Source organism: Aethalodelphis obliquidens, unplaced genomic scaffold, assembly GCF_003676395.1.
Source record: "Aethalodelphis obliquidens isolate GAN/ISIS:26980383/991018 unplaced genomic scaffold, ASM367639v1 scaffold43, whole genome shotgun sequence".
Lineage (NCBI taxonomy): Eukaryota > Metazoa > Chordata > Mammalia > Artiodactyla > Delphinidae > Aethalodelphis > Aethalodelphis obliquidens.
This window is the reverse complement of record NW_020837987.1, coordinates 15,495,427-15,507,598: the sequence shown is the minus strand read 5'-3', so window position 1 is coordinate 15,507,598 and position 12,172 is coordinate 15,495,427. Positions and strand designations below refer to the sequence as shown.

General features: G+C 40.3%; 1 protein-coding gene across 1 annotated transcript; it reads left to right on the top strand.

Moving 5' to 3' along the window:
• Positions 1-250: 250 nt before the first annotated feature.
• Positions 251-12,170, top strand: LOC113606266 (zinc finger protein 569-like; the record flags this gene model as incomplete). Its single annotated transcript, XM_027080387.1, has 5 exons — positions 251-360; positions 7,893-8,065; positions 9,691-9,817; positions 10,110-10,211; positions 11,152-12,170. Coding segments are annotated over exons 2-5 (1,263 nt in total), but the record flags the coding sequence as incomplete, so codon positions are not given.
• Between the last annotated feature and the right edge of the window lie 2 nt (positions 12,171-12,172).

Here is a 12,172-nt window from a genome sequence, read left to right as displayed (position 1 = left end):
AATCTTGGAGACACCGGTTGAATTTCCGCCTCTCCGTACTGGTCGGCAGGACGGTCCAAAATGGCGGCGCACTATCCAATATGGCCGCTCCCAACATAACGTAACGCCATGGGAGCGGCCATATTGCACGGCATTAATTCCTCCAGGCATCAGAACGCATCGCTCACTTCCAAAGTGGCCTTGAATGTGAGTGTTTAACAGGGGCCCGCCACTCACGTCAGCGGAAACGGAAGTGGCGTCCAAAGCTTGGCTTCCCCCAGCGTACTGTCACAGAATTGGCATTTGAGGCTACGTGAGATTTCTGCGAGCGGATTTAAGAATCCCGCGTGGTGGGAATTCTGACTTGAGATGTGGTTTGTGGTGGGTATTCGTGGAGGATTGTTGTTGAAGGCGGCCTCGGAGTTTTGGGGGCATTGTGGGTAGCTTGGGCCAGCATCAGTGTTGAGGAGTGGGTTGAGGAAGTAACGACAGACCATTGCCGTTGACAATGACAGGTCGGCGCCGGATCGCTGCCCCCCGCCCCCGCCCCCGCCCCAGGCGGTGGAAAGAGGAGGTGGAAGAACCAGTGATCAAAGGGGTCCATCTGGATAGGTTGGTGAGGATAGGGCTTGGGGGTTAGTCACCTGCGATTCCTGTGGTTGGAGTTTGAGCTTCGGAGGGGCCAGTGGGTGAAAAATAGATGTCTGGGGAGCTGTGAATGTGTGCGACAGCGAAGTGTAGGTTGGGGAGCTGTGTGGGTATCCTTAGGAGAGGTTGAGGGGGGTTGGGACATTAAAAGGCCTCAGGTGGACAGACATTTGGGTGTGTGCTGAGCATTGGGGTATTATATTTCCCAACGTTTTTTTTTTTTTTTTTTTTTTTTTTTTGCGGTATGCGGGCCTCTCCCTGTTGTGGCCTCTCCTGTTGCAGAGCAGAGGCTCCGGACGTGCAGGCTCAGCGGCCATGGCTCACGGGCCCAGCCGCTCTGCGGCATGTGGGATCTTCCCGGACCGGGGCACGAACCCGCGTCCCCTGCATCGGCAGGCGGACTCTCAACCACTGCGCCACCAGGGGAGCCCTTCCCAACGTTTTATACTGGAGAATTTCAAGCATACAGAAAAGTCGAAAGAATAGCTAAATGTTCTGCTGTATACCTGCCATCCAGATCCATGAATTGTTAAAATCGTGCCCATGAATACTTAAGAGTTTACGTGTGCTTGTACGCACTTGAAATCGAGTTAATCCCAGCTTTTTATGTCAGTTCTGCCGCTTGTTTCTGTGACTCTGGATAAAGTACCAAGTTCTATAAGTCTCAGTTTTCCCATTCAAACAAATTGATTTCTACCTCACCAGTTCTCATGAAGGCCCAGTCTTAATGACCTCATCTAAAGCTAATTACCTCCCAAAGACCCCATTTACAAATACCATCACATTGAAGCTTCAGCGTATGAATTTGAGGGCCACAAATATTAAGTCCCTATAACAAGTAGGTATTTGACAGAAGGTAGCTATTATTATTCAAATGTATACCTTTCTAATGGGATTTTTTCCTACTCAAAACAATACTTTCAACTTATTTTTATTAAGTTAGAATAATAAAAAAATCATCTTCCTATGTGACTTTATATATGATATTAAATGGAGATCTCTAAGTTTTTAAAATCAGAATATCATTGTATGTTTATTATCAGTAAAAAGCAGGAAATAAAAATCACCCTCAGAGAATTCCCTGGCCCCGGGTTTGATTCCTGGTCAGGGAAATAAGATCCCACAAGCCCCAGAGAGTGGTAAAAAAAAAAAATTAACCCCCGATTTACTATCTGTAAACTACCTGTAATGTTTTGAAATGTATTTTTTTAACTGAATTATATATTATGGATATTTTTCTGTTTTTAATTTATAAAAGTAGGTCAAATTAAATGCATATTTCAGAGGCTTCTGATTTAGTTTTACCAAACTTCCCCAATAACTTTCTATTCTATAATGCTTCTACACACAGTGTGCCAGATTTTTCTACATCTTTAGCAACAATGGGCATGTCATCCTTCTATTCTTTTCTAATATGATAGCCCAATTTAGAAATTTGATTACCTTGGCTTTTCTTTATAATTTTGTTTAATGAATGTCATGTTTGATCATTGGAAAATGGGAAAGTCCTCCATCCTTGTTCCATCTTCTGAGTCCCACCTAACCATCCCAAGCTTTGGAACCACGATTCACAAATTAGAATGCATTATTCCCTTGACTTTTATAGTTTTATCATATGTATATGGATACCTTAAAAGTGCACTCTAGTTTTTCTTGGTTGTAAGTTTTCTAATAAGGATATTATTATGTGGTCTTCTGAAGCTTGCTTTTCTTTTCTTTTTTTTAAATTAATTTATTTATTTTTGGCTGTGTTGGGTCTTTGTTACTGCATGCAGGCTTGCTTTAGTTGCGGGGAGCGGGGGCTACTGTTCGTTTTGGTGCACGGGCTTCTCATCGCGGTGGTTTCTCTTGTTGCTCTAGGCACGCGGGATCCAGTAATTGTGGCACGCGGGCTCAGTAGTTGTGGTTCGCAGGCTCTAGAGCGCAGGCTCAGTAGTTGCGGCGCATGGGCTTAGTTGCTCCGTGGCATGTGGGATCTTCCCGGACCAGGGCTTGAACCCGTGTCCCCTGCATTGGCAGGCGGATTCCTAACCACTGCGCCACCAGGGAAGTCCTGAAGCTTGCTTGTCTTGACTTACTACGTATGTGTGATTTATCCATGTTGGAGGTAGGTTTGTTTCATTAATATGAATTCCATTGCATAAATACAACATAACTCATACATCCATTCTCCTGTTGTTGGACATTTATATTGTTTCTGGGTTTCAGCTACTGCAAGTAGTGAAGTTCCGAACATTCTTATGTCTCCCAGTTGATGTGAGAATTTGTCTAATCTAGGGTGTATACCTAGAAATGAAATTTCTAATATAAAGTAGATGAATTTTTACCTAGAAGGGAAAGTCAAATTGCTTTTGTACCACCTTACTCTCTCATCAGCAATGTATAAAAGTGCCTTTTGATCCATAGGCTTTCCAATACTTAGTATTTTCATTCTTGCTTTTTGACCATCTTTTGAGTATAAGAGACATCTATCTCATTGTGGTCTCCATATGCACTGTTCTTGTCACTAACATGGTTGGTCATCTTTTTTATATGTTCACTGGCCAATTTTAAACCTGAGAGGTTTGTCTCTTCCTAACTCATATTTAGAAAGTAGTCCCATATATAGAATGCTAGTCTTTTGCTGGTTATTTTGTAATAAACAATTGGCAGTCCTTTGTCTCCTGTTCCTGGGAGGTAGCCTCTAGATTGTTGGAATATCCTGAATGATAGAGATGACTGCATTATTCGTGGTGGGCCCTGATAGTTTGTGCTAATGAGGCAACTCCTGGTGAGTCTGTAGTTTATGCTAGTGAGATGATTCAGGTTGGAACTGTTTATGCCAGAAAGACCAACCAGGTGATATCAGCCCAACCTCCAGGAGGGTAGAGGTGCTGGAGGTTGAGTTCCATGGCCAATGATTAGATCCATCATGCGTATTTAATGAAACTCTAATACAAACTGTAAACACTGAAGCTCAGGTGAGTTTCTGTGGTTGGCGATACCCTGCATGTTGTCACACATAGATATGCTGGATGAGCAACGTGTCCTGACTCCAAGAGGAAAGGACAGTGGAAGCTTCTGGTTTGGGACCCTCCTAGACCTCACCCTATTGTGTCTCTCCATTTGACTGGTTATAATTTGTATTCTTTTGGTGTAATAAAACTTTATTCTTGTACATTTCCCCCTCAGGTACCTTATACGTTTTGTTGGTATTGTGAATAGTGTTTTTTCCTTATAAATCTTACTGTTGTTTGAATATGAAATTGCAGTTAATGTTTATGTTGATCTTAAAGCATTTGCATAGTGACAGTCTTGCTTCTTCTTTTCCATTCCTTCATTCCTTCCATTTATTTTCCCCAGTTTACATTTAGCCAAAATGTGATACATTTTTGGCTAAATGTTCTGAGAATGGCTATCCTTGTCATGTCCCTAAGTTTAAAGAAATGCCGTGGATTTTTTTTTTTTTTTGTAGATACTCTTTATCAAGTTAACAGAGTTCTTGTCTCTTTCTAGTTTAATAACATTTTTAAAAATTGTGAGTGGCTATGGTATCTCATTACATGTCTTTTCTTTATCTATTGAGATAATGAAATAGTTCTTACTACACTATTGCATTCCTGGAATAAAGTTATCTGTGCATTGTATAATTCTTCCTATGTTCAGTTTTCTTAGTATTCTTCCTCTCTATCAGTGAACATGGTTTCCTCATCTTTTAAATATTTAGGATTTTTATACTAAGTTCATAAATGAGATTGGCCTCATTTCTTTGGCCACAAATTTCTTTCACATATTGTCCTTGAAATCTAGATCTGTTTTCTTCAGTTCTCTGTCCGCCTAAGACACAGCGTTGCATTGTCCTTCGGAGTTCTCAGCAATGTGATACTGAGAGTAAGTTGCATTAATATATTTCTCGGGTGTCCTGGCACCTCTAAGTTATTCTCAGTGTTAGAATTAATTTTTCACCACCAGAGTTAATTCTTTAACAGTCAGCACTGATTAGAGTTGCCAAGAGATCCAGCCGGGGTTTTGAGTGAAGATGAAGTCTCAAAAAGAAACATGAATTTGAGATTTCAGTTGAGACTCCATTGCAGACTTTAAGGTCATGGATTTTGTCTTCAGATGCAGACAGCCTGTATTTGTTTTGCTTTCTGTAGGCAAGAGGTTAGTTTAACTGAGGTATAATTTATATACAATATAGAGATTATCATACTAAGTGAAGGAAGCCAGACAGAAAAAAGACAAATATCATATGATATTGCTTATATGTGGAAGCTAAAAAAAAAAAAAAAAGATACAAATGAACTTATATACAAAACAGAAATAGACCCATAGACGTAGAAAACAAACTTATGGTTACCAAAGGGGAACAGGGAATAAACTAGGAGTTTGGGATTAACATATACATACTACTATATATAAAATAGTTAACCAACAAAGACCTACTGTATAGCACAGGAAACTATACTCAATATTTTGTAATAACCTATAAGGGAAAATAACCCATAAGTTATATATATAACTGAATCACTTTGCTGTACACCTGAAACTTACACAACATTGTAAATCAACTACACTTTAATTTTAGAAACTTACATACAGTACATACATTCGCCAGTTCTTCAGGTATAATTTGATGAGTTTCACAAAGGTATACCATCCTTTAACCATCACTCGAATCAATGTATAGAACTTTCCCATCACCCCCAAAAGTCCCTTTGTGCCTCTTTTCATTGAGACCATACCCCCATCCCCTGTTGCCTCACAATCGCATGCTTTCCATAGTTATATATGTTCTAATACTTCATACAAATTGAATGATCCAGTAAGAGGTTATTGATGTCTGACTTCTTTCACTTAAAATAATGCTTTTGAGAGTCATCCATGATGTTGCATGTATCATTAGTTCATTCCTTTCTGTCACTGAGTAATATTCAGTGGTACAAATACGCCACAATATTATCTGTTCCCCACTTGATGGATGTTTTGGATTTGGGGGAGTAGGTTTTGGATGTTTTGAATGAAGCTGTAATGTACATTGATGTACAAGTCAAAGTGGTTGTACCATTTTGTCATTTTATATTTTTACCAGCAATGCAAGACAGGTTTTTCTTTACATCCTTGTCAGTACTTGGTATATTCAGTCTTTTAAATTATAGCAATTCTACCAGGTTTATAGGAATATTTTATCTAGGTTTTAATTTGCTTTTATTGTGCAATTTAAAGCAACTTTTTTTTTTTTCCGATATGTGCGTCTGTCACTGTTGTGGCCTCTCCCGTTGCGGAGCACAGGCTCCGGACGCACAGGCTCAGCGGCCATGGCTCACGGGCCCAGCCGCTCCGCGGCATGTGGGATCTTCCCGGACCAGGGCACGAACCCGTGTCCCCTGCAATGGCAGGCGGACTCTCAACCACTGCGCCACCAGGGAAGCCCAAAGCAACTTTTCATATGCTTATTTGCCATCTCTTTTTTTTTTTTGATGAAGTGTCTGTTTGAAACTTCTGTTCCTTTTTATTGGATTGTCTCTTCTTTTATTAAGTTGGAAAAGTTCTTCATATTTTTTAAACAGAAGTCTTTTAGTCAGGTACATACTTTGTTAATATTTTCCTCTAGCCTGTGGCTTGATCCTTCTTCATTTTTTAGCAGTGTCTTTTGAATATCACAAATTTTTAGTATTGAAGAAGTCCAATTTATCAACTTTCTCTTTTATCATGCATTTTGTGCCCTGATTAAGAAATCTTTGGGGCTTCCCTGGTGGCGCAGTGGTTGAGGGTCCGCCTGCCGATGCAGGGGACACGGGTTCGTGCCCCGGTCCGGGAAGATCCCACATGCCGCGGAGCGGCTGGGCCCGTAAGCCATGGCTGAGCCTGCGCGTCCGGAGCCTGTGCTCCGCAACGGGAGAGGCCACAATGGTGAGAGGCCCGCGTACCGCAACAAAAAAAAAAAAAAGAAAAAAGAAAAAAGAAATCTTTGCCTCACTTAAAATTTTTCTATGCTTTCTTCCAGAAGTTTTATAGTTTTAACCCTTACATTTATAATCCATTTTGAGTTAATTTTGGTTTGAGGCAAACATGAATATCCTATTTGTTTCAACGGCACTTGTTAAATAATTTATTATTATTTTTCTCATCATGCTCATGCTTTTCTCTTGTGGAATATATACATATTCCATATTATATATGTATATATGTGTGTGTGTGTGTGTGTGTGTGTATAATTTTAAAGAAATGTACTAGTCTGCCCATTCGATCCCTTTTGTCACTTTGGCCTGTCTCTCTAGCTTGAATTTTCCCCTGGCTTTGGGTCATATTTTTTTGCTTCTTTGCATGTCTGGTAATTTTCGATGGGATGTCAGATATTGTCAGTTTGATATTGTTGTTTACAGGATTTTCTTTTATTCCTTTAACTACTTTTGAGGTTTGCTCTGGCATGTAGTCAAGTTGCTTTGAAAAGGTTTGATTCTTCGGAGGCTTTCTTTTCAACTTTCGTAGGTGGGGCCGAAACAGTCTTTTGTCTGTGATTACTCTGTACCTATTACTGGGGCAGTACCCTTCTGAGGCCTCTGTTTGAAGTCCTGGTGGAAGGTCTTTCTACCCTGGCTAGTGGGAATGCTAAGTATTCCTGATCTTGTGTGAGCTCCAGGAATTGTTCCACCTCCTCCTTTCCAGGGGCCTTGGTAATTTCCAATCCTTAGCCAGGGACTCAGAGGAACCCTCTGCATATCTACAGAGTGACTTTTCTCTTTTTTTTCTGAGGTACTGCCTGGCAAACTCTAGCCACCTTTGCTTCTCAGACTTGAAATTCTGTATCATTAACTCAGCAAGACTGCTGGACGGTTTTGGGGTTCCTTCTCCCTGTGCTCTGGATTGGAAAGTCTCTCCAGGCAGTGAGCTGCAGCACAGAATTCTTACCTTGTTTATTTTCCTTTTCTCTGACTTCTGGGTCTTAAAATAGTTGTTCTTGATATTCTTCCTACTTTTTGTGTTGGTTGGCTAAGATGAAAGGATAATTCTGGTAGTTCTCCTTAGACTCAGGGGATTTATTGATTCTGGGGGTTTGTGTTTTAGTCCTTTCTCCGCCAGTTACTAGCTGTTGGGTTTTAGCTAGGTGCTGAACCTTTCCTCTGCTAGTTTTCTCTAAAATGGAATAATTATCATCTGTACATTATAGGGTTGTTGTGAGGGTTAAGTGAGAAAAGAACATACTTGAAACAGTTCCTTGCACGTATTGGAACTTGCTTTCATCATTACTTCCATACTAAACAAATCTTTTCTTGAATCCATAGATGCCGGCTTCCTAGAATAAGGCCACTCCTGTAAAGGAAAAAAGTAAGTCTCAAGCCCAGAAATTCATCCTTGCTAAGGATACCCTTGATGAGACACCATTACCAGGATTTCAGGACAGATCCTAAATGTGGTGGCCACTTCCTAAAAGCTGTTAAAAATGACCAAGTCCCAGGTGAGCTGTTTGGTTTTTTTCCCAGTTCGTTTTGCATTTTTGATTTTTGGAGTTTTATTAAAATGTATCCAATCAAAGAGAAAAATATATATAGATACATTGTGGCTAGGAGGGACGTGCTTAGATTGGGAGATAGAATAACTGATCCAGAATAGCTAATCAGGAAGGGAAACTCATCTGCATGTCATAGGGTCCTGCAAGGTGCTGATAATTAGAACATTGTCACATAAGCAGCAGGATCCAGAAGTGGGTTGCCTACATTTCTCTGTTAATACTGGAAACCATCACAAAAGATAAAAATGTGTTGCAAGATTTACTTTGTATTTAAGAAGGAAGCACATGAACTCAGTAAAGATTTCCTGGACATTTAAGTGTGAAGATGAGTCTTCCTGTTACTTTTTTTTCTCATCCAGACAGTAGATCCAGTGAAAAGTTATCTTCCTAAGGAAATGTGGGAGGTATAACAGGCACAGATAGAAAACTTTAAAAATCCCTTACCTATTAAAAAAAGATAATAGTAGTGCTTACATAAAGGTTACTGTGCAGATCATCGTGTTACTGTGTGTAAGGTGCTTAGAACGATACGTAGCACGCAGTGAAAGCTTTGTGTTTGCTTTCTTTTGAGTATTGTGATTTACTACGTAGTCCAATCTCTAATAGGCAGTTCTGAGCGTAGCATACTTTTGTATATGAAAAACACTGCAGTGGCTACCAGGTGTCGGCAGGACATGTGCATTCTTGCTCCAAGACGTGTTCCTGCCTGTCACCTGGGCATCTGTCCCTTTCAGGCTCTTCTTCTGTCCCTTTGAACTATATGCAGTTCTTTGAACTCAAATAGATCAGAAGGCATTTGATGGCAGGACCATGCTCTATTTCCTTTTTTTTTTTTTGAGGTACGCGGGCCTCTCACTGTTGTGGCCTCTCCCGCTGCGGAGCACAGGATCTGGACGCGCAGGCCCAGCGGCCATGGCTCACGGGCCCAGCCGCTCCGCGGCACGTGGGATCCTCCCAGACCGGGGCACGAACCCGTGTCCCCTGCATCGGCAGGCGGACCCACAACCACTGCGCCACCACGGAAGCCCTCTATTTCCTTTTTTAATCTAAAATGTATATATAGTAAGTAACATTAAATGCTTGTAAGGTGGGTTGCAGATTGTCTTTAGGTAGTTTAAAGTTTCAGTGACATTTTACACTGGGTAAGTGAGTGAGTGAAGAAGTGAATGAAGAATGCACAAAGAAAGGAGAGCTTTAATGAATTTAGCCCACAGAATGTCAATCAAAACTAGGTAGAGGGCTTCCCTGGTAGCGCAATGGTTGAGGGTCCACCTGCCGGTGCAGGGGACACGGGTTCGTGCCCTGGTCCGGGAAGATCCCACATGCTGCGGAGCGGCTGGGCCCGTGAGCCATGGCCGCTGAGCCTGTGCATCCGGAGCCTGTGCTCCACAACGGGAGAGGCCACAACAGTGAGAGGCCCGCGTACCGCAAAAAAAAAAAAAAAAAAATCTAGGTACAGAATGATATACGTTTATAAATTTTCATAGTAAAAATAGAATAATATCCTATAGATCATTACTATTTTATTCCATTATATTAACTCCAGATTTAAAAAGATTATGTTACAACAGGGCTTATTGTCATTCAATGATGTGGCTGTGGATTTCACCTGGGAAGAGTGGCAGCTGCTAGACATTGTTCAGAAGAACCTCTACCGGGATGTGATGTTGGAAAATTATAGCAACCTAATGTCATTGGGTAAAGACAACTTTCCTAAATATCTCAGCGTAAGCCCATTTATTGCCTGTCTTTTTTCCATTGCTACAATTTATGCATACTCTGATATCGTCAATGATTTTGGACTTGGACTAGTATAGGTAGGTAACAGAGCTTATTTTATTTAATATCATACAGTGACTGTACTTAATTTCATTTTCCAAGTAAAAAGTTTCAATTTTGCTGAGATTTAAACTATACATTCCCTGAAACAGAACTTTTCCTCACAGGACCCAATACTGCTCAGATTCTCTGTGATTACCCCCCTTGTCAGGTTATCAAGTTACGAAGCCAGAACCAGTGATGCACTTGGAGAAAGAAGAAGAAAAAGAAAAAGCAGTAGTAGAGAGGGAATTCCCAAGTGAGTGTGGCCCAGGTGAGTGAAACCAATGCAGTGGGAGTTCGTGGAAGCAAAGTAACAGTTGGTCATTGTTGACTTGGGAACTTTGTTATTTTAATATATTTTTTTAATTGAAGTATATTTAATTTACAATGTTATGTTAGTTTCAGATGTACAGCAGAGTGATTCAGTTATATGTATATATATACTTTTTCAGATTCTTTTCCATTATAGGTTATTACAAGATATTGAATATAGATCCCTGTGCTATACAGTAGGTCCTTGTTGTTTGTGTATTTTATATATAGTAGTATGTATCTGTTAATCCCAAACTCCTAATTTATCCCTCCCCCCATTTTAATACTTTTTTCTTATAGTCTCTGAACCTTTAGAAGTGACTCTGAATGAAAAGAAGTCTTCAGTATGAATGTTGCCTGCTTCTCTTACTACCCTTCCATATCTGACTCTTTTGCTAGCCACCTAGGAGGAGACTTACCTCCTTGTATCTACCCTGGGTCAGATCTTTGCCTAGTTCATTTGGTCTCTCCTTTTTTGTTTAGTTGTTCTTTTACCGTAGCTCATTAGACACAACCAACCTCTTTTACCTTTTATCCATATTCATATACCTCTTCTATTTTGCTTTCAAATATTCATAGATTTGTTCCAATGTTTGATGACACCCATGTCCTTCAGTTCATTACTTATTACTGTTTCTTTTATTGGGTGCCTCAGACTTACGTTGTGCACCTGCTGTATCACTTTCTCCATCTCTTTGGATATTGACTTGAGATTTCATCCCTCTCCATTTCATGATAATGGTAGCATTCATTGATTTTTTTTTTTCTAGAAGTAATGTGGCAAGTTTATGATTGGCATTGGGAAGATAACGGGAAGGGTGGACCTGTGGAGAGAGATCATGAAAACAATGCATTGGGAAAAATATTTCCTTTGAGCAAAAACTTTGTTTCATTTACAGAAAGACCCCATAAATGTGTCTCAAGAGGAATAAGTTTGAAACAAAATTCAGACCCAAGTTTTCAGAGTAAAAGCTATGCAGAAATGAACTCTGATGAGTTAAATGGTTATGGGAAGTCATTTTTCTGTACTCTACATGAAACCTCCCACCCTCGAGCCCAGTACTGTGAACATAATTTATGTGTGAGGTCTTTCAGTACAGTAACAAATCTTAAAAGACATCACAGAATTCACACAGAAGGGAAACCTTACGAATGCAGTGAATGTCCCAGATCCTTCAGGTATAAGTCAAAGCTCATAATACACCAGAGAACCCATACGGGAGAGAAGCCATACAGATGCAGTGAATGTCAGAAAGGTTTCAGTACAAAATGTCATCTCACTCTGCACCAGAGAACTCATACAGGAGAGAAACCGTATGAATGTATCGAGTGTCAGAAATCCTTTAGAACAAAATATCATCTCATTCTACACCATAGGACTCATACAGGAGAGAAACCCTATGAATGCAAAGAATGTGGAAAAGCTTACAGGGAAAAGACGAAGCTCAGATTACATTACAGAACACATACAGGAGAGAAACCTTTTGAGTGTAGTGATTGTGGGAAAGGTTTTATGCAAAAGTCAAACCTGATTATCCATCAAAGAATCCATACAGGAGAGAAACCCTATGGATGTAAAGAATGTGGAAAGACCTTCTGTAGTAAGTCTCAGCTTGTTGTTCACCAGCGAAATCATACAGGAGAAAAATCCTATGAATGCAGGCAATGTGGAAAAGCCTTCGATAAAAACTTGCACCTCATAACACATCAGAAAATTCATATCAGAGAGAAACAATATGAATGCAGTGAATGTGGAAAAGCTTTTGTACACACATCACAGCTCATTCTACATCAGAGAAATCATATAGCAAGAACACCTTATGAATGCGAGGGATGCGGGAAAGCCTTTAATAAAAAGTCACACTTCATAACCCATCAGAGAATTCATACGGGAGAGAAACCTTATGAATGCAGTGAATG